We start from the raw sequence: 22,139 nt of genomic DNA on the forward strand, positions 1-22,139 counted from the left end.
CTTCACTCTCAGAAAGAGGCGCGAATTCTGAAAAAGATGTTCCAGCAGCCCCTAGAGGTTGTAGGAGTGCGGTATCTGAGTCAGATGTGTTGTGTGGGCATGTAGAGAATTGACTGCTGATTGCCGCCACTTTGTTTGTAAAAAATGAGGTAAGGGTATCCGCTGTAAGGCTAGATGGAGGAGGAGGCAGGATTTGAAGGTTGAGAAAAGTTTTCGAGTGTCTGTAGCACTGTTGATTTTGTCATTGTAGTAAGCTGTCTTAGCAGCAGTGATGCTGGCTGAGAAGGAGGTCAGGAGTGTCTGGTAGTTTTTGAGGTCATCAGTTAGTTTGGATTTGTGCCATTTCCTCTCCGCGGCTCTGAGTTTGGTGCGCTGCGATCGGAGGGTATCATTTAGCCATGTGTAGCAGGGTGGTACATAGGAAGGGCCAAGGGGCCAATCACAGTAGCCTGACTACGCCACCCTGAGGCCTAGTGCATCAGGGAATCTTTAAGAGATCGTACCTCTAAACAGACACAGCTCGTAGGTTCAAATATTACACAAGGGAGACATGAATTCCAGCAAAGCAAAAGATTTATTAATACACAAACGGGTGGGGATCTGAGGGTGGCAACTATGGACGTCCACACAAATATGTTACATGCAAGCATTAAGAAAAGCTCACCTAGTACACAGCAAAGGCACACTGCAAAGCGATAAGCAATACACAAAACCACACCACACGTATGCTCAGAGTAGCCCCCCTCAGAGCCACCTCCCTACTAAATAAACATAAAAGTTACAAACAGAAGGACAAGACAGGCAACACAAAAACCAAACATAAAATAACCAAAGCAAAACCAAGACAAGACAGCAGCACGACCCATGTTCCCCATCAGCATGACTGTGCTGCCTAAAAGAACAGAACACAGAAGATTAAACAAAGAACACACCACAATATACATAACATAAAACCACAAATGTCTATGGGGAGACGGCATACCCGACGGTAGCAGGCAGGGGCTACACCAGTGGAGTCTACATTGCTACTGGCTACTGCCCCTCTTAAGTAGCACTCCACTGGTGCCAGATTGATCAAATGCCTATGCCCCGCCCCCTTCATCAGCACTTCCAGGTGCTATGGGGAAATAGCAGGCAGAGAAGGTCTACCTGCTACAATCGGATGAGAGTGTTTGGTCTAGACACGAGCTCAGTGTGGAGCAGAGCGAGTCTGTGGCCTCATTAACCTCCAGAGAGAAGGTGTTGAGTGGAGGTAGACCGGTGGCAACCACAGAGGAAAAGTGCGTTGGAGACAGATTCCGGATGTTGCGGCGGAACGTGAACATCAGCTGAGGAGCCGGAGGCTGTTCTGTCAGGCTGACGTTGAACTGGATGAAGAAGTGGTCAGAAAGATGGAGAGGCGTCACCATGAGGGTGTCTGTGCTGCAGTTCCGAGTGAGGATCAAGTCAAGCTCTTTGCCAGCTTTGTGAGTAGGTGGGCTTTGAACCAGTTTGAGGTCAAAAGAGTGGATCAAGGCCAAAAAGTCCGCTGAGCCTGGGGCCTCTAAGTGGATGTTCATATTGCCGAGAACGAGAAGTGGACAGTCATGCTCAGAGATGGAGGAAAGCAGAGTGTCAAGTTCGTCCATAAAGTCGCCTAGTTGGCCTGGAGGGCGGTAGATGACCAGCACGTAAAGTTTTACTGGGGCGATCACTGTGATGGCATGGAATTCGAATGACAAATATTTGTTTGAAGGCAGTAGCGGGGTGAATTTCCATTTGTTGGAGATCAGCAGGCCGGTCCCATCTCCTCGTCCAGATGGGCGAGGGGTGTGGGATAGTGTAAAGTTAGTGGAGAGTGCAGCCAGGGTAGCAGTGTTCTCTGGTTTGATCCAAGTCTCAGTGAGAGCAAGGAGTTCCAACGAAAGGTGATTGGCATAGCCAGCTATGAAGTCTGTTTTGTTGACTGCAGATTGACAGTTCCACAAGCCCATGGAGAAGGAGGTTTCTGTAGGTAAAGACCGTTTAAGTTGCTGGAGGTTAAGCAGGTTTCTGCCTCTTTTGGCATGCTGGCGTTTTCTGCGATGGCCAGTGAGAACAGGTATGGATGAACGGCACATTGTTGCCTTTTAACGGTGCCTGTGCTCAGTGAACTTGCACAGGTAAACTTTCCTGTCTTGACTGCAATCAGGCATGCCATCCACAGCTGGGCTGTACGCTGACTGTGCTAGACTATCAGCTTGTGTTCATGACTGTTAACTAGGGCTGGGCGATATGGCTGAAAACTGTATCACGATATAAGTATGTCATATCAGTCGATATTGATAATTATGACCGCCGCGCAGCGAAGCGGCCATATAGGTCATATAGGTTTAGTCAATTTTTTTTATTTTCTTTTTTATTTTTGTCCAAATGTCCAAATTTCCATCAAGGATTCCCGGGACACTGAAAGACCGGGGTAGACGAAACTTGGTGGGCATGTAACCCCATATGGATAGCATGGAACCATCGTTTTTCATTTTGATCTATAGCCCCCCCGCTGGACTGCACCCCCCGAAAGGAGGGTAGGGCAGACACAGTTTTCTGTGAATATCTTGAGAACCGTAAGGTTTAGGAGGACCATTTTTTTTGTTTGTTGATCTCAAGGTAAAATGAGGTGTTGTAATCGCAGGTATCTGTGACCTAACATAGTCAAAACTGCACAAAATTGGAAGTGTAGGATCATTATGACACCCTCTGTATGCACGCCAAGTTTCGTTGAATTCCGTTCATGGGGGGCCACACAATAAATTAATTTATGTTACTATACACCAACTGGCCTGTAGGTGGCCGGAGACAGTTTTCTGTGAATATCTCGAGAACCGTAGGGCCTAGGAGGTCCACCTTTTTTTTGTATGTTGGTCTTAAGGGGGCATGTCAACCCATCCCATTAACACTTATTTCATGTATAGTGCCACCTAGTTAAAAATTAAAAAGCAAAAAATTAGGTGTTTTCACCACAATATCTCTGGCTGACATGGTCAAAACTGCACGAAATTGAAAGTGTAGGATCATTATGACACCTTCCGAATGTATGCCAAGTTTTGTGAACTTTCGTTCATGGGGGGCCTTACAATAAAATAATTTATGTGTACATTTAGTGACCGTACACCAACAAGGATTACCGGGACACTGAAAGACCGGGGTACACGAAACTTGGTGGGCATGTAACCCCACATGGATAGCATGGAACCATCGGTTTTCGTTTTGATCTGTAGCCCCCCCGCTGTACTGGACCCCCCGAAAGGAGGGTAGGGCAGACACAGTTTTCTGTGAATATCTTGAGAACCGTAGGGCCTAGGATGACCAATTTTTTCCGTACGTTTTCCTCCAGGGGTCATGTTAACCCATTCCATGTGCACACGTGCATAAACAGATACACACGCACACACATACATTTACAGTAATCATACGTATGACACATACTCACACAGTAGACATATGTACGCATGCATGCACATGCACAAACACACATACGCAGGCAAACACACAAGCACGCACATACACACACACACACACACCCACACACATAAACATAAACTTGTACACGCACACAATTCAAGAATTTTTCCCGTCATCTACTTCCTGTACTTCCTGTACTTCCATCTACTTCCCGTGCTGGGCCCCCCGAACCGCAAAAAAGAATCTTTTATGGTATGTTGGTCTCAAGGGCCCACATCAACCTGGCCCCTAATCACTCATTTGTGATTTGCACCCCCCCGGTAAAAAATGAAAATGCATTATTATTCTGCTTTAATCGCCCCTATCTTCAGTTAAGATGTTCAGAACTGCACCACATTTTATGTGTATGATTGACCTGGCATTCTCTGGGGGTATGCCAAGTTTCGTAGAATTTCATCCATGGGGGGGGTCTAAAAAAATTAGGTTATGTGTACATTTAGTGACTGTACACTCATTGGCCTGTAGATGGCGGTGCACACATATACAAATGCACACACACACAGGCACCCACATACTATCGGTATTAGAACGGCCCATACATAATTACAAATTCAGTAGGATTAAAAGAAAGCCAAAATAAATATTCATCATCATCATCATGGCTGCATTTTCAGTATTGGCGATAAGTAGTCGTTTGTCCACTAGATGGCGCATCGTTGCAGTGAGACGTAATTTTGTTGGAAGTTAAAAGTGGGTTGGAAAAACAATGGACGCTTCCTACAAGGACTGTAATTTACCGCAGCGAACATCTAATAAGGATAGGACGATGTTCACATGAAGTGTAATTCCCATTTCTTCTTGAAGCCAAAATAAATCTGAGGATGTTTATCGGACATGCTTGGTTTTTACTGCAGGTACGTTAATCTTATAATATCAATAAGGACCTAGGTAATGTTACCGTTAGCGTTGGTTGAGTGATGGAGGCCAATTTGATTGATTGCATTTGTAGAAAACTATAAATGCGGTTATACCAAGCAAATTGATAGCAGCACTGTTTGTATCTTTCGACTGTCATTTATTGCACGTGCTACAAAATCATTCTGTGCAATGGAAGATTTACCAACGTTACACCGGTCTGATACAGTTTTGCCTATACATGCGTGAGACTGAGATGCCTGTTTATTTTGTTTTAAGTGCGTGCAGGGTGTGAGAGGGGAATCGATGTGCTTTGATTCCAGCTTGGTAGTTGTAGTCTGTGAAATTAAGAAGCACGTGTGTGTGAAGTATCCAAACAATGACACCTTCATTTCATTATGGCTGCTTTAGCAACACACCTTAAGCTACTGTGTAGTGGGTCCCATTTAGAAGTGGCTGCTTCATTCGCGCTTTCCTTGACTCATGGAGCTGCGTGAATGTTATTACAACTTTTTGCCACGATATGGCAGTTTAAGTCCGCTTGATACTGTAAGGCGTAAGCCATTGGTTTCCAAAGGAGATTTAATTTGTGTCGCCAGCATAGCATATTGACAATTTATGTTGTAAATAGGCCTACCTTATAATCCTACCTGTAGCTTAGGGAAGCTAACAGCTTTCTATTAGGATCTAGTTTGTTAGTTACAGTTTTGTCATAACTCCCTGATGCATTTTTGCATTTAGAATAGCCAGAGCGTGTATATCTCAATCGGAAAATTAAACAATATCGGGTGCCTATGGAGGCTGGGTGAACCCAGCCTGATCTGCCCGCTATTTTTATTTTTTGATTTCTTAAAAGATTGAGCTTGGTCTGATGAAAGCAATAACGAAAAACAATAACGGACAAAAGCTCTTCAACTTTGGCCCGTTAAAATGTGTATGAACAGTCTAGCGACGCATTTCATCAAGGCCCATTTGGACATGTCAGTTATTTGCACCACTGGTTAGATGTAAAACAGCATTTCGTTTCAGACTACTGTTACTTAATTTGTGCATTAACAATAACGTTTCAGACTACTGTTTCTTAATTTGTGCATTGACAATAAAGTATTACATGAACTAAAGATGACTAAAATCTTATGTAGAAGAAGAAACATTCACAAAAAATCCATCCATCCAAAAATGACCTTTGTTTTTGATAGTTCCATGCTGTTTTCAACAGCTGACAGAGATGTTTTTGTTTATAAATACATAAAAAATAAATAAATAACATTATGCTGATACCTTTTGCTTTTCCCAAATACAATGTAGCCTACAGGTGTAAGTGACCTTTCATCAATCCACTTGCAATGGATGAACTGTGATGAACTGCCCTACTTGTGATTGTTTAGAGATTTTAAAGGTTTTATAACAATGCTACATCTTCTTTGACTATTCTACAACCTATTCACCTTTTCAGCACCAGTAGGCTACTTTCTGTACAGCCGCACACACACACTCAGGCATGCCAAACAAGCATACACAAATTGATGTGATTTATTTTCGCGGAACGGATGTACAGGACTGAGCGCCGGTCATATTTTGAATGAAAAGCAGCACTGGTTGAAGCCTGGATATATTGTAAACAAAGTAGCTTAATTTGCTAGTTTATCATAGTCTACTGGTTAGACTGTTCAGTTTCCCCACGTGTGTTTAAGTTTCAAATGCATACTTTTTCTCCTTGGGACAGGCCCGTTTGAGTCTTGGAAAATACTTTTCCATTTGCATCGCGATTGGGATTATTAGAATTTAACAGTCAATTTGAATGCAACAGTTTTGAACAAATTCGTACAGCGTGCTAATGATGCTAACCGAATTTAATAGCAATTTAGCCAGTTGTCTTGCACGATTGTGAATGGATTACATGTGCATGCTGAGGAGGGATGCGCCTGTTAAGAGAGAGAGAGAGAGAGAGTGTAGGGGGCTCATTGAGAGTCTGTGTTGAGGTAGGCCTACTTCTATCGCCTACTCTGGTAGAGTTGCACATACTACAATGCAAGCTATATTTAGCCTATTTATTTATGGACAACGTAAGAGGTGTGTGTTGCTTTTAATTATCGAATGTTCTATCGAACATATTTTTTATTGATATCGGTTACATGTCTATTGCGATACATATCGCTATCGTTTTATCGCCCAGCCCTACTGTTAACTATGCGTGGGGCACCCTGATAGAAATACGTCATATTATCATGGCTCTATTGTGTAGCATCAGCTAGATGAGCACGCCCACCACAGCCAGACACTAGGGACATGTCCGTATCCTGCTTGTGCTAGGTTGTAGGTTTGTGTTCATGACAACCAACCATGTGTGCGATGCACCTTGGGGTTGAATCTTATGCAGGACACATATTGTCCACCGTCACCAATGAGGCGCTGTGGTACATGTGTTCCCATTGGTTAACATTGAGCGAACTCGACTGAAAAAGAGCTGAAAGATAATCATAACCTCAGTTCTTATCATTCAAGAGTGACCTCCCATTGGTTAATTGTGACTTTTGAAACAGAAATGATTAATCTAGTCTGAGGAAGAGCTGCTCATCTTGAAATGTCACAAACAAAATTAAAAAAATGTGAATGGGTGAATCGGGTGTGCGGAACACCCTTATTCTTTTGGATACTCTTGTACTGGATCCTGCACCCATCCAATTTTGGCCTGGGATGTGCATGGCCTTACTGTACACTGCTTCTCTATGCTGATAACATCCCATTTGGGAGATGATGCTTTACCATGAATCTCATGTTCTCAGGCAGAGCATAGAGTAATTTCCTACATTGAGTGTATATATGGTCCCAACACATCTTATGTTCTCTGAATATATGGACAAATCTAAGACCCTCAGCTTATCCCCATGTGTTCAACTACATACTCGTAACAGGTGGAGATGTATGCAGCATGTATAAATTTACCACTTTATAATCATTATGCATTTTTCTAAATTCTCATGTCATGTCATGTCAGGGCTCCCTTGCAAAAGAGGCTGAAGGTCTCAATGGGTTTCACCTGGTTAAATATAGGTTGAATAAATAAATATTTCAAGTCAGAGAAAAGCGCAAATATAACATTGTAAGCCAGATCTATAGGAGCAAAGGCAGGACATTCTGAGTCTTGGAGAAAATAAATGGGAATCGAAGGACAAGGTCAGTTTGTTGATTGTCATTGATTTTCTGTTCTACTGTTTGAACTGTATCAACTATGTTTTCACCTGGACTGCCTGAAGTCATATAAGTTCATTAAGCTTGTATGATATGATATGGTTGTCAGGCCCAATAACATTCATAATTATGTCCACTTTCACATGGAAGGAATATCTGTTTCATATAACCTGTTTCATTTCAATATCAAATTAATCTCTTTACCAGAGATTCATCTTGCAAGTGACAAGTATGACTCCTGTGTAATTGTGTTTGTACATGGGCCATATTTTGTACCGCTTTGTGGTACATCTAGTCTGTACATGAGTCTGTACCTTCTCTACCTTCACCCATACTACTCCAGCTGAGCACACTGGTCCACACAGATGGCTTTTAGGGTGTGAAGTGCATCAAATGTTAGCTCACTAATGTTAGACAAAATGTCTCAATATGCTCATGTAGGCTATGTTTTAAAGACTAGATATTAAAACAGTCCTGGACTTAAAGGAGAATTTTCACATGGATCTCTGTTTTTCAAGGTCACCAAGTAGTGTCGGTAGGGAAAATAATAATAAATATAGCCGCATCCGGCAATGGCGGGCCCGAGCACCTGCGGGCCATACCTGTGACATGTCGGAATCCAACAAAGCACCGATGTGGTGCGTGGTGTGGTGTGAAATGTACATATTTGATGCGTGTGCTATTTGTTTTTGTATTTTATTTTCTGCCACATTTACTTGCTTGGCCAGGTGGGGGCGCAATGCAAGGCAGGCCCATTGGGTGTCATCATAATCAATATATTAATCTGAGAAATTTCAGATCATTCATTTTAAGCAAAGAACATTTCTGATACACTTTTTGGTTGGCCAGATGGTGGCGCTATGTTAGGCATGGAAATTACACATGTGAATATCATCACAATAATGATATCCAAAATGTTTGCAAACTTTCAGATCAATCACTTAAGGCATTGTCCATTTCTGGCACATTTCCTGCTTGGCCAGGTGGCACTATGCCGGCAGGCCCATTGGGTGTCTAGATATCATCATAATCATAATATCTATTAACCTGTTAAGTTTCAGACCATTTATTCAAAGCATAGAACATTTCTGGCACATTTCATGCTTAGCCAGATGGTGGCGCTATGCTAGGTATCTGAATTACACATGTGAATATCATCACAATAATGATTTCCAATATTTTATACCTACCAAGATTCAAATAAATCAGTTAAGGCATTGTCCATTTCTGACACATTTCCTGTTTGGCCAGGTGGTGGCGCTATGCCAGGCAGGCCAATAGGGTTTCTGGATATTCTCTTAATCATAATATCTATTAACCTGAGAAGTTTCAGACTGTCAGACTGAGAAGATTCAATGCACTTTGACTTAATGGCACATTTCCTGTTTATGTGTAAGATATTATATTACAACATATCAAAAATCCCTTCACGATTTAACATCAGTGTCATCTTGCCATCATATTTGCCAAATTTCACATGAATCTGACAAACCGTCTAGGAGGAGTACGTTCAAATCCATCGTGACATCAGTGTTCTTGTCATTCTTTCTGTTGCCAGTGGGTGGCACTATGCCAAATATGGATTATGGGCTTGTCAATATTGTCATTACCATGGTATTCAATAACCTGCTAAATTTAAAACATTGCAAGCCATGCATGGTGAATTAAGACACATTTATTGTTTTTGTGGAAGGGTATTAAAATTCATAGTTTCGCCATTTCGTCAAATTACAACATATCAAAAAAAGCTTCTCCATTTAGAATCAGAAGCATATTGGCATCATGTATACCAACTTTCACATGAATCGGAGCAACCATCTAGGAGGAGTATGTTAAAATTGATCATGTCCACAACATACAACATCTCAATTACCTCACTTCCTGTGGGCGTGGCTAATGGCATGTTAATGCAAAAGTTGATTGTTTTTGGTAGTTACACACACCCACCAAATGTGGTGTGTGTATCTAAAACTATATGCCAACAACAAGTCACAGTGACATAAGGGGGCGCTATGGAGTTTCTGGGCTAAGCCCAGTGCCAAGGCTTTTCCCCTGTGTATTCATGGTACCTCGATCTGTGTGCCAAATTTCATGTGTTTTTACCAATGGGAAGCACCTTTTTTTGGCATCACAATTCATCACATTTTAGTTTGCACAAAATCCCAAATATCTCACTTCCTGTTGGGCGTGACTATTGCATTGCACATACAAAAGTTGTTCATCTTGGGGAGATACACACACCTACCAAATTTGGTGTGTCTAGCTAAAAGTATGTGCCAACCACTGGATCAATCACCTAAGGGGAGCGCTACTGAGTCCCTGGACCACGCCCAGGGCCAAGCCTTTATGCCTGTGTAGCCATTGTGATACCAGATGTGTGTGCCAAATTCCAAGACTTTTCATCCATGTTAACCACGTCAAAAATAGCAAATAGGTGAACAAATAATAATAATAATCCTTACAAAAACAATAGGGCCTTGCGCCCTTCGGTGCTCGGGCCCTAATAAAAACATTTCTGTTCTTCCTTAGCTCAAGATACTGTAGTACTAGAAATACCAGGCAGCTACAGTACTACACTCTCCCCATGTTCGTATTTACTGTATGTCTGATGTATTGTTTGTGTTTAATACATGGTGATGAAGTTTGTATTATTGGCTTTCTTTGAACTTCAGCCCGAGTACCCAGGCTATCTAATGGATCCAACCCCTGCTCCGGGAGAGTAGAGGTGTTTCACAAAGAGAAATGGGCCTCAATGTGCGATGCTGTCTTTGACTGGCAGGATGCAAAGGTTGTGTGTCGAGAACTGGACTGTGGGGCTCCTGTAGAGGTGCTGGGAGCAGCTGCATTTGGAGAGGGAGAGGGCCAGGTGTGGTCAGAGGAGATCCAGTGTGGAGGCAACGAGACTCAGATTCAACTCTGTCCCACATCCCTTATGAACAACAACTGCTCACATGAGAATAATATTGGGCTGATCTGCGGAGGTACAAATAAAATATTGGCTTCATGGTAACAAATCTGCCATATTTTAGCACTGTCCCAATATATCATCATCTCTGTATTCCCATCCTAGCTGCTGTGAGGTTGGTGAATGGCAGCAGTCGCTGTTCTGGAAGAGTTGAAGTTCTACACAGAGGACAGTGGGGCACAGTGTGTGATAACGGATGGGACCTGTGGGATGCTGCAGTGGTGTGTAGAGAGCTGGGCTGTGGAGATGCTTCAGAAGCTCTCAAAGGTGCTCAGTTTGGACAGGGTTCTGGAGAAATTTGGATGAGTGATGTGGAGTGTGTGAGGTCTGAGTCAACAGTGAAGGACTGCAGCGCACAAAGATGGGGTACAGAAAACTGTGGTCATCATCAGGATGCAGGAGTCATCTGCTCAGGTGTGCTAACTGAAAACAATGATAGTTTAGTAAATAATATGCCTTATTACACGTCACATTATCATAATATTACAACATATTAAAAATATGCAAGTGATAGGGTAATTTAAATAAAAACACACATACAAATGTGAATTTGCATGCTATTCTTTGTTAAATGGTGAATTACAGGAGTCCAACTGGTGGGCCGTTCTCACTGCTCTGGGAGAGTGGAGCTGCTTCATAAGGAGACCAGACACACTGTATGCAGTACCACATTTGACCAGCAGGATGCAGAGGTTGTGTGTCGACAGCTGGGCTGTGGGGCTCCTGTAGAGGTGCTGGGAGCAGCTGCATTTGGAGAGGGAGAGGGCCAGGTGTGGTCAGAGGAGATCCAGTGTGGAGGCACCGAGAATCAGATACAACTCTGCCCAACAACTCCTACACCCTCACACAACTGCTCTCACAAGCACGATGTTGGATTGGTCTGTAAAGGTAATACAAAATGTAAACATTACAGACTATTGTTTATCAGTATTCTTTTGACATTTCTCTCACCAAGTCAATGTGCCAGCCAAACGATGTGCCACTGTCTTCTCAATCCCACAGATGTAGTGAGGTTGGTGACTGGAGGTAGTCGATGCTCTGGGAGAGTGGAGGTGTATCATGCAGGAGAGTGGGGCACCGTGTGTGATGATAATTGGGATATGACTGATGCTGCAGTGGTGTGTAGAGAGCTGGGCTGTGGTGATGCTGTACAGCCCCTGCGTAGAGCTCACTTTGGAGACGCATCAGGGAGAATCTGGATGGATGAAGTGAGCTGTAAGGGAACAGAGTCCACACTGAAGAACTGTGGCCATAAGGGGTGGGGTAAACATAAATGTAGACATAATGAAGATGCTGGAGTAATCTGTTCAGGTAAGCAACCACTAATTTGAAATGTCATTAACTAATTCATTATTAAATCATTACATTTACAAACATTAACTGCATTATTATCATATTGAGTTGGTACTACATGACGGGTATTATAAATGCAGTGTTCTGCTCCTGTGTGTGTGTGTGGCGTGGTCTAGCCTGCTTCATTATAGAGGATGAGCAGCTTCACAGAAGAGAACTTCTGACGGCAAATTTGAGGAAGAGTTGGTAAACCACCCTTCTTACCTAATTTGAGGGTGCTGATTCTGAATATTTTGTTTACCAAGCTCAATTCTGAGTTCTTAGCCGCATAACCAGCATTTTAACATAAAATAGCGATTTTTTTTTTGTGCTTATTTTTCCCTAAATTGGGTTGATTTCAAAAGTAATCACTAAAACCAAATAAAAGTGTTCTCTAAATACATGTTTGAGCATTAAAGAAGCCATACTATTAGCCTGGCCTTGGCCTGCCTACGTACTCGTTCGATGGGAACATGATTACAGTTAACATGTAATAAACTCGGAAATTCTAATCAAAACACAACCAAATTTGTATTGCTAACATAGTGAGTCACTCATGTGGTGTTTAATGCATTTCATCACAATAACAAGTTGCACAAATAACCTTCAACTCAGAATATATCCTACAGTACATATGAACTTAGATAGCGGGAATAAGCCTAATGCAGAACTGCATCTACCGTCAGCAACAACTGACAAGTAAAAAACATTTTACTTCTAGTAACACTGGATTTGGTATGTGTGCTTGCCTCCATACTAGAGCTTGATAATGTGCTTTTCTAATATGCCATTAAGCATCACTTGTTGGTGGTAGAGCCTCCGATCCTCAATGTCTAGAAAACAGAATGGCTCTGGTATAGTGTTGTCACAATACCAAAATTATGACTTCGATGCAATACCTGCCATAAATATCTTGATACAGAAACGATATCCTAATCCTAAAATATCTGGAAAAGAAAGGACGTAGGCCTCCTCCAAGTATATTTGTATTGAATTTGGTGCACTTTTGGTTCTTCAATTCTGGGTTTTAACTTCTAAACTTCCTACATAATTATTATTTTGTAGTCAGTCAAATAGTAGTTTGAGTGCGATTAAAGGGAAACTTGACAGGATTTCCCCCTCTGCTGGAGAAATTGTGCATTATGCTATTTCAAACTGTGGGAAAAGTCAAAGTCAAAGTCAGCTTTATTGTCAATTTCTTCACATGTTCCAGACATACAAAGAGATCGAAATTACGTTTCTCACTATCCCACGGTGAAGACAAGACATATTTTACCAATTTAAGTCCACAGACAAACATAACATTCAAGTAAACAAAAAAGTAAGTAAATAAGTAAATAAGAGGGCACATATAATAATGAAAAAATAAGAGCAGCAAAATTTGGTTGAAATTGTGCATAGACAGTCAATAAAATACTAGTGCAAAGTCAGGCCAATAAAAGGCTTGGGTAGTTCTGTTTGACCTAAGTAAGAAAGAAAGTGGCATAGTGGTGCAAGTTATGTAAGAACAGCAGAAGTGTTGTGTTTTCAGGACAACAACAACAAGTTGTAAAGTGTACAAGTGTGCAAGTGGAGTAGTGCAGGCGGCCATTGTGGGTCCAATGTCCAGGATGTTATGTAGCTGAGGGTGGAGGGGGGAGAGGAGGGAGAGAGTTCAGCATCCTTACAGCTTGGTGTATGAAGCTGTTGGTGAGTCTGGTAGTGCGGGAGCGCAGGCTTTTTAAGGTAACGATAAAGCACATGGATTTGTTTACAAGCTAGCGAAAGGTTGGCATAAGTTTGGCAGAACTATGTGGATGTTACAAGGTAAGAAACACAATTTAAAACGAGTTTCTTGTTTTTCACTTCTCTTTCCGGGACGGTAGTCTCAATGTTGCAAGGTTGGTTTTCCGCCTGGGGACGCTAGGCGTAGCGGGGAAAGTCACCATTTTCACAGGAACAGGTCATTTAACCATCCAAATGATTTCTAAACGTGTTTATTACGCTGAAATAGTTGCCAAGTACCCCTTTAAGTCCTTTATTGTTTGTTATAGCTCATTTATATTGTGTGGTGTTTTGGCTATAAATTACCTTTAAATAGCCAAAGTAGGCTTGATCGAGGTCAGTGTTCAAATTACTGCATGCAAATCACTTAATGCTATGCAGAAGAACCTAATCTTTAGGCCATCTGGCTACCCTAGGCCTTCCTGTGTTTATGGGATTTCTTTGACTGTTGCAAAGGGAAAAAAGTGAAGTCTTTTTTGCTCCCATGTAATTTAATAAGTACGTTTCAACCACTCAGGTCTTAATCAGATAGGCCTACACCATTATCTGTTGCAATATCTGTGTGCATTCCTACATTAGGTCTATTTCTTGGATTGTTAACATCATTTGCTACCACATAACAAATACAAAAATTACAATACAAAAGTTTCTTACAAAGTTTCCTGCATACTTCTTAAATGTGCTGAAGTCAGATGGGTGTCCTAAAGACATCTAGATCTTGAGCATCTATTACCAGTGTTGAATGAGCAGTTTTTTGCAGTGATCACTACTGGACATTCCACATTGCTAGACAGCACTTGAGTGAGGATAGACTTATTTCCACTTCACAAATAACCATCGCTTTCTGCAATAGCTACAGTACAGGGACATTAATCAGTTCATAGCTGAGGATTTGTCCTAGGTCCACTTCCCTTTCAGCATCATATGCAGTAATGATGCACTGGAGAATGTTTCTTTTTGTTGCACTATAAAGGATATCTTGTCTATTTTTTTGCAAATAATGCAATCTCCATTAACCTGACTCTCGCCAGATGAATTTCGTTCCACCTAGCTCCACTCACATCCATCTGGGATCGCTTCCATTGAGAGTGATTTCGGCACCAGATTTTATGGTAGAGCCAATCAGGACGCAGGGCAGGAGTTTCATAGATGTGACGTATCCAAATCATATGCATGGATTTTCGATAAGGCCCAGCCTTCTGAAACACCACTCCAATAGATCGATCCCAGATGGATGAGTGGAGCTAGGCGGAACGAAATTCATCTGGCGAGAGTCAGGTTAATCTCCATAGCATTCTTCAGCACTCATGCACGACTGGATGGCTGGATTTTCTGCATGGCTGGAATTTGAATGATAGGAAAGAGCACCAGTGAGATGTTTTAACTAGGCAAGCACAGTCGCCTTTACAGGAAAAAACAAACAAACAAAATAACAGGATAAATCCTCTGTAAAGACTAACAACTGTTCATAATAGTTAGTTACAAGTGAGTTAGTAAGTACTTTCTACAGAAAAATGAGCAGTCACCTACTATTCTATCAATTTATTATCAAGGAATCTATTTAGTTTCTAAACATCATACTGCATTTTAGCTATTATTTCAATTTATATTTTAATTTTAGCTTTTTTTCATTTGCTACTTGAGGGTCATTGGGGTAATTCCTGTCCTGTCCTACAACATACAGTATCTGATACATAAAGAGTATATTAATGCCTTATTTTTTGCAATTCCTATGATATCTGATGGCAAAACCAAAAAGTATGTGAATTATGCTAATTAGCAAGCTTAAAACTCAAAATTGAGCTTGGTAAACAAAAAAATTGAATTCAACACCCTCAAATTGTGTGAAATAGCCCCTTTGCCGACTTTTCCTCAAATTTGCCAACAGGACTTGTATGGTATGTTACTTAAGTACAGGAACGAATTACATCTACTTCGTTACTGTCCACCTTTGTTGCTTTTAATAAAGCAAAATCGCCCCTTTGTAGGCTACATTTGGTTGTAATGGAGAATTATTGCTGTTAAACTGATAGTCCATGATAATGAAACAACACACCATTCTACTTTTGAGGACTAAATTAAATTAAATATGGCTCGTTTTCCGTTTGAACACATTGTCATCAATATTTAAAATGACCAATTTTTTTGAATGTGCATGGCTATTGTTTCAAAACCGGAAATCAAATGAACGAAAAAGTGCACGAACCCAATTACAGTAACTAGCCTAGGCCTACATGAAAAATTCACTGTTATTGCATGAAATGTCATTTGTGTTTAGCCTAAATCATCAGTTTCTATCATCTAATGAAACAATATTTCGCTACCGGGCTGTCAGTAGTAAAGCCAAAGCATATGGGGAGTGACGTAGGCAAAGAAAACATGGCTGAGTTGGATGTGGGCGGGGCTTGATGTCAAGCCTTCCCGCAGGCTGCAGCGAGGTGTACTTGGACCAATCAGTGCTCAGCGCGCAATTTGCACTGAAGTCCTTTCGATTTCGTCAGTTTCGTTCGTTTAATGAGACATTGTGTGTGGGAGTTGAATTCATAGGGAGGGAAAGTAATCTCATCGCCATCTAGTGGTTGCGTTCCTAGAGTTTAGCGGAGTGGATGGGATTTTTTTTTTTAGAAAAAATATATCTCGGTGCACATTGGGATCTTAATTTAATGCCTTCCATATGTTAGGTACTGGGGTCACCTCTATTGCTTCAAGTGGTCATACCTTATTTTTAGGATCAGTTGAATTGTTAATTGTAAATTGTTGAATTGTAATAACGGAACGTAATGTAAACCGTGTGGTGATAACCTTTTGTCTGGATAACTGGTGTTGTGCTTCTACTCACATGAAGAGCTGGCTGTAAGTGTTAAGTGTCAATGCTAACCAGGCTAATAAACAAACCATGCTACCGTGAGTAACGTCGAAGGGTAAAGTCACGTGACTTCTTTTGTAGTTCGTTTATGAAACAAAAGGAGCAATTTCAATTTTCTTAAATAAGGCAAAATAGGGTCTGACATTTTCACAGTTAGAAGATTATTACTGTATAGACACTAAAAAATATTTTTGGTGGATAACCAAAACGCTGATTTGGCTTCACAATATTTTTTTTAAAATGGAAAGCCTGGAAGTGACGCGGGCATATCATTTCGCCGCTACAAAACGCTATTTTTATACCTCTTCTACAGTTCCAAACAACATTACACTTACGTGGTAGTGAGTAGAGGGTCCCTAAAGCCAAACCGAAGTATCCCGAGGTCTTTATGTGGTCGGATAGAGAGTCCAGAATGAATTTCATCAAGCCAGTACCTTTCCGGAAAGGCTGCCATCTTTAGGGGAAAGTCCGTAGGAGTCGATTGCTGAGTGTGGAGTAACACGCTCTGGAAATTCACAATTTCGTCGCCGTTTTTTTTTTTTTTTTTTTTTTAAACATAGTCCAGTCCATACAACTTCATTTCAATTTCGAAAGAAATACTGGACTATTTTTTTTTTTTTTTTTTTAAACGGCGACGAAATTGTGAATTTCCAGAGCGTGTTACTCCTAGTCTTCAGCACCAACTAGTATATAACACCACATTCTAGAAGGCCTAGATTTCGTGGAACTAGCTCCTGTAATGGTATTTAGAAGTTTAAGGGTAACACATTTCAGACATACAGATGTGATATAGGAAAGGGGCTTATGTTTTATGCAACATTTTTTTGTAATTAACAGGGTTCCCGCGGATCCTTAAAAAGTCTTAAGTCTTAAATACAACTTTTTGTTGGCCTACATGTTAAGTTGGTCTGTTTGCATCTTTCCAGCGTGTGTTGCTGGCCTAGCCTAGGGAAGAACATATCTGTCTTAAGTTATAATACCTGTAATATCTGTCAGCAGCTTGCTTGCCAGCGTTTTCCAGTATGGCAAGGCCTACTTCGCAAAAGTTGTGAAATATAACCGCATGAATGTCCGCGACTGGCTACATAAAAAAACGTGCGTTCATAATACATGCGTGCTTGAGATGAAACCTGCAGTTTTCAGCAGGATCATGCGAGGAGGACCTGTCTTTTAATTAATTTAAAACAAGTCAATGGTTTTACAATGTTTCAGTCAAGCTTTGGTTGGTTTAGATACAACTGGGAGCCATTTGGGAGATGATGCTTTACCATGAATCTCATGTTCTCAGGCAGAGCATAGAGTAATATCCTACATTGAGTGTATAATGGTCCCAACACATCTTATGTTCTCTGAATATATGGACAAATCTAAGACCCCCAGCTTATCCCCATGTGTTCAACTATATACTCCTAACAGGTGCCAAGCATGTTGAGATGTATGCAGCATGTATGAATTTACTACTTTATAATGATTATACATTTTTCTAAATTCTCATGTCATGTCAGGGCTCCCTTGCAAAAGAGGCTGAAGGTCTCAATGGGTTTCACTTGGTTAAATAAAGGTCAAATAAATAAATATTTCAAGTCAGAGTAAAGCGCAAATATAACATTGTAAGCCAGATCTATAGCAGCAAAGGCAGGACATTCTGAGTCTTGGAGAAAATAAATGAGAATCAAAGGACAAGGTCAGTTTGTTGATTGTCATTGATTTTCTGTTCTACTGTTTGAACTATTGTAGTACATCAACTATGTTTTCACCTGGACTGCCTGAAGTCATATAAGGGTCATTCCACGTCAATTCAACCAGGGCCCACGCACTTAGGTCTCAAAAAATTCTGAAAAAATTACCAGGTGTACCTATGTTACCCAGGAGACACACTGTAAAATTACTCTTATGTAAGATCAATACTTTCCAAGATACAGCCAGTTTTACAGGGGGAGGGGGGTGTCGATTTTGTTCGGCCTCTTTTTTTTGTCAAAGTTCACAAGCCCACAGCGCAAGAACTAAACCATGTAGAAGGCTCAAATTTTGCATGCTGGTACATAAATAGGAATAGTATGTAGCAAAATCGTCACGTTTGGTCTGGATAATCCTGCACGGTCATAGCTGTCCATCAAAGTTGATACAAATTTTATTGGAGTTTTTGGATGGGCTCTGTTTAAGCCTTCAGAAGACATATTTGTACTCAACATAGGCTCTTGATTTATTTTCCTTACGGAGATAAGTAGAAACACTCTCACAAAAAACAATGAACAGAAAATAAATTCCTTCAGGGTCTGAACAGCAGACTTTACAAGTCTAAAAAATCATTTTGGTTCTCATTTTCAGAGCACCCAAACACCTTGTGGGAATATACAAAGATTTTTTAAATATTTTTTTCTTTATTCTCCATGATCTTTTCTTTTCAAAGACACCAATTTGACTTGTCTTATGCAAATCTTTCTTTTTCACTTTCCACCCTGAACATGGGCAAAATGCACCATTGACATCAATATGTTTTGTATAGAGCTACCACAGGTTACTCTATACAACCACAGGTGGCAGTGTGGTGACTATATAAAACATATTGATGTCAATGGGGCACTTTGCCCATGTTCAGGGTGGAAAATAAAAAAGAAAGATTTGCATAAGACAAGTGAAATTGGTGTTTTCAAAAAGAAGGGATCATGGAGAATAAAGAAAAACATATTTAAAAAATCTTTGTATATTCCCACAAGGTGTTTGGGTGCTCTGAAAATGATAACCAAAATTATTTTTCAGACTTGTGAGGTCTGCTGTTCAGACCCTGAAGGGATTTGTTTTCTGTTCATTGCTTTTTGTGAGAGTGTTTCTACTTATCTCAGTAAGGAAAATAAATCAAGAGCCTATGTTGAGTACAAATATGTCTTCTGAAGGCTTAAACAGAGCCCAGCCAAAAACTCCAATAAAATTTGTATCAACTTTGAGGGGCAGCTATGACCGTGCAGGATTATCCAGACCAAACGTGACGATTTTGCTACATACTATTCCTATTTATGTACCAGCATGCAACATTTGAGCTTTCTACATGGTTTAGTTCTTGAGCTGTGGGCTTGTGAACTTTGACAAAAAAAAAGAGGCCGAACAAAATCGACACCCCCCTCCCCCTGTAAAACTGGCTGTATCTTGGAAAGTATTGATCTTACATAAGAGTAATTTTACAGTGTGTCTCCTGGGTAACATAGGTACAGTACACCTGGTCATTTTTTCAGAATTTTTTGAGACCTAAGTGCGTGGGCCCTGGTTGAACCGACGCGGAATGACCCATAAGTTCATTAAGCTTGTATGATATGACATAGTTGTCAGGCCCAATAACATTCATAATTACTGTATGTCCACTTTCACATGGAAAGAATATCTGGTTCATGTTTCATTCCAATATCAAATTAATCTCTTTACCATAGATTCATCTTGCAAGTATCAACAAGTATGACTCCTGTATAATTGTGTTTGTACATGGGCCATAACATTGTTTTCTGGTCTTTTGTAAAAGTTAGTGCCGTCAATAACTCCTAGCCTACAACACTCATTAGCGAAATCTAATAGCTAAGTGGCTATTAGGAAAACACTGATGGCCTATATCCCCTCCATTTTTAAAAAAATTCTGTTGAACACTGATATGCTACAAACATGTTAAACAGTTGGGAAAGGCTGTCGCAAATTGAACAAGTGGTCAATCAGAGATTTCAAACGAACGAGGGAACATGTCACAATGCAAAAGCGCTGTTTTCCCTTGATGAAAGTCAAAACTCGAGTTTTCCCACATCTCAACTTTGGCCAAAGTTTTCAGAAAAAATGAAATAATCGTTTTCAGTTAAAAAACCTCATTAAACAATATGCATTTTCAATAAGGGGTCTTAAAAGTCATGTCTCCTTCTAGCCACAGCGTTTTTGTTTCAAACATAAGCCTAATCTTAGTGTGCTCAGATGACGTGATAGAACAGGCGCTGTTGCTCACCTGTCCATCATCGTAAAGCCGATTTGATTGGTCCGCCCGATCTAGGGCGAGCATACTTGCTCCACAACGGAGCAATGCCAGACCGAACTTCCCAACCTCAAATGTTGTGGGCGGGAGTAAGTTCGGACAAACACCCAGGCCACACAGATGGCTTTATGGGTGTGAAGTGCGTTAAATGTTAGCTCACTAATGTTAGACAAAATGTCTCAATATGCTCATAGGCTATGTTTTAAAGACTAGATATCAAAACAGTCCTGGACTTAAAGGAGAATTTTCACATAGATCTCTGTTTTTCAAGGTCACCGAGTATTGTTGGTAGGGGAAACAAAAAAACAAAAAAGGCAGGCAGCTACAGTACTACACTCTCCCCATGTTCATATTTACTGTATGTCTGATGTATTGTTTGTGTTTAACACATGGTGATGAAGCTTGTATTATTGGCTTTCTTTGAACTTCAGCCCGAGTACCCAGGCTATCTAATGGATCCGACCCCTGCTCCGGGAGAGTAGAGGTGTTTCACAAAGAGAAATGGGCCTCAATGTGCGATGCTGCCTTTGACTGGCAGGATGCAAAGGTTGTGTGTCGAGAACTGGACTGTGGGGCTCCTGTAGAGGTGCTGGGAGCAGCTGCATTTGGAGAGGGAGTGGGCCAGGTGTGGTCAGAGGAGATCCAGTGTGGAGGCAACGAGACTCAGATTCAACTCTGCCCAACATCTCCTACACCCTCATGCAACTGCTCTCACAAGCACGATGTTGGATTGGTTTGTCAAGTTGGTAAATAATTTTGATTGTTATTATTAAATTACGAACCAATGTAAACATTACAGACTATTGTTTATCAGTATTATTTTGATATTTCTCTGAGCCAGTCAACGATGTGTCGCTGTCTTCTCAATCCCACAGATGCAGTGGTGAGGTTGAATGGAGGCAGTCGATGCTCTGGGAGAGTGGAGGTGTATCATGCAGGAGAGTGGGGCACCGTGTGTGATGATAAGTGGGGTATGACTGATGCTGCAGTGGTGTGTAGAGAGCTGGACTGTGGTGATGCTGTACAGGCTCTGGGTAGTGCTCACTTTGGAGAGGGATCAGGGAGAATCCAGATGGATGACGTGAGCTGTGAGGGATCAGAGTCCACACTGAAGAGCTGTGGCCACAGGGGGTGGGGTAGCAGTAACTGTGACCATGATGAAGATGCTGGAGTCATTTGTTCAGGTTAGCAACCACTAATTTGAAATGCCATTAACTAATTCATTAATAAATCATTACATTTACAAACATAAACTCCATTATTACCATATTGAGATGGTATCATGACTGGTATTATAAATGCAGTGTGAATGAAATGTAACTGTGTACCACATAGCGGTACAAAATATGACTGCCGCTCAGTTCATATCTGCCGCTCAGTTCAAAAAAAGAAGAAGTAGCTTCTTCAGTAGGGCTGCACAATTAATCGAATTTTAATCACAATCACGATTTTGGCTTCCCACGATCAAATTTGCGTGATCGAGCGATATTTCAAATGCGTGCTCTACCCATAGAACCAACCTGGCAACCCATAGAACGCTCCGCTACAAAACAAATCACGTCAGTGTTTTACATATCAGCGAATGACTAAACCAGGGGTGTCCAAACTGCGGCCAGCCATGCACTTTAATCCGGCCCGCCGAGCATTTATTAGTTTATCATAGGCCGCTCGCAATTTTTTTC

At 41.1% G+C, this 22,139-nt stretch overlaps 1 protein-coding gene across 1 annotated transcript in view; it reads left to right on the forward strand.

The window, feature by feature from the left end:
* The window catches only part of LOC121697882 (deleted in malignant brain tumors 1 protein-like), a 136,930-nt gene extending 115,269 nt beyond the window's left edge, over positions 1-21,661 (forward strand). The window contains 6 exon segments of the mRNA XM_042079670.1: positions 10,200-10,508; positions 10,598-10,906; positions 11,078-11,380; positions 11,495-11,803; positions 20,889-21,203; positions 21,333-21,661. Coding sequence (XP_041935604.1) covers positions 10,200-10,508; positions 10,598-10,906; positions 11,078-11,380; positions 11,495-11,803; positions 20,889-21,203; positions 21,333-21,646 — 1,859 coding nt within the window. The 3' untranslated portion in view covers positions 21,647-21,661.
* The last annotated feature ends 478 nt before the right edge of the window (positions 21,662-22,139 follow it).

The sequence above is a fragment of the Alosa sapidissima genome, chromosome 22 (assembly GCF_018492685.1).
Source record: "Alosa sapidissima isolate fAloSap1 chromosome 22, fAloSap1.pri, whole genome shotgun sequence".
Taxonomy (NCBI): Eukaryota; Metazoa; Chordata; class Actinopteri; order Clupeiformes; family Clupeidae; genus Alosa; species Alosa sapidissima.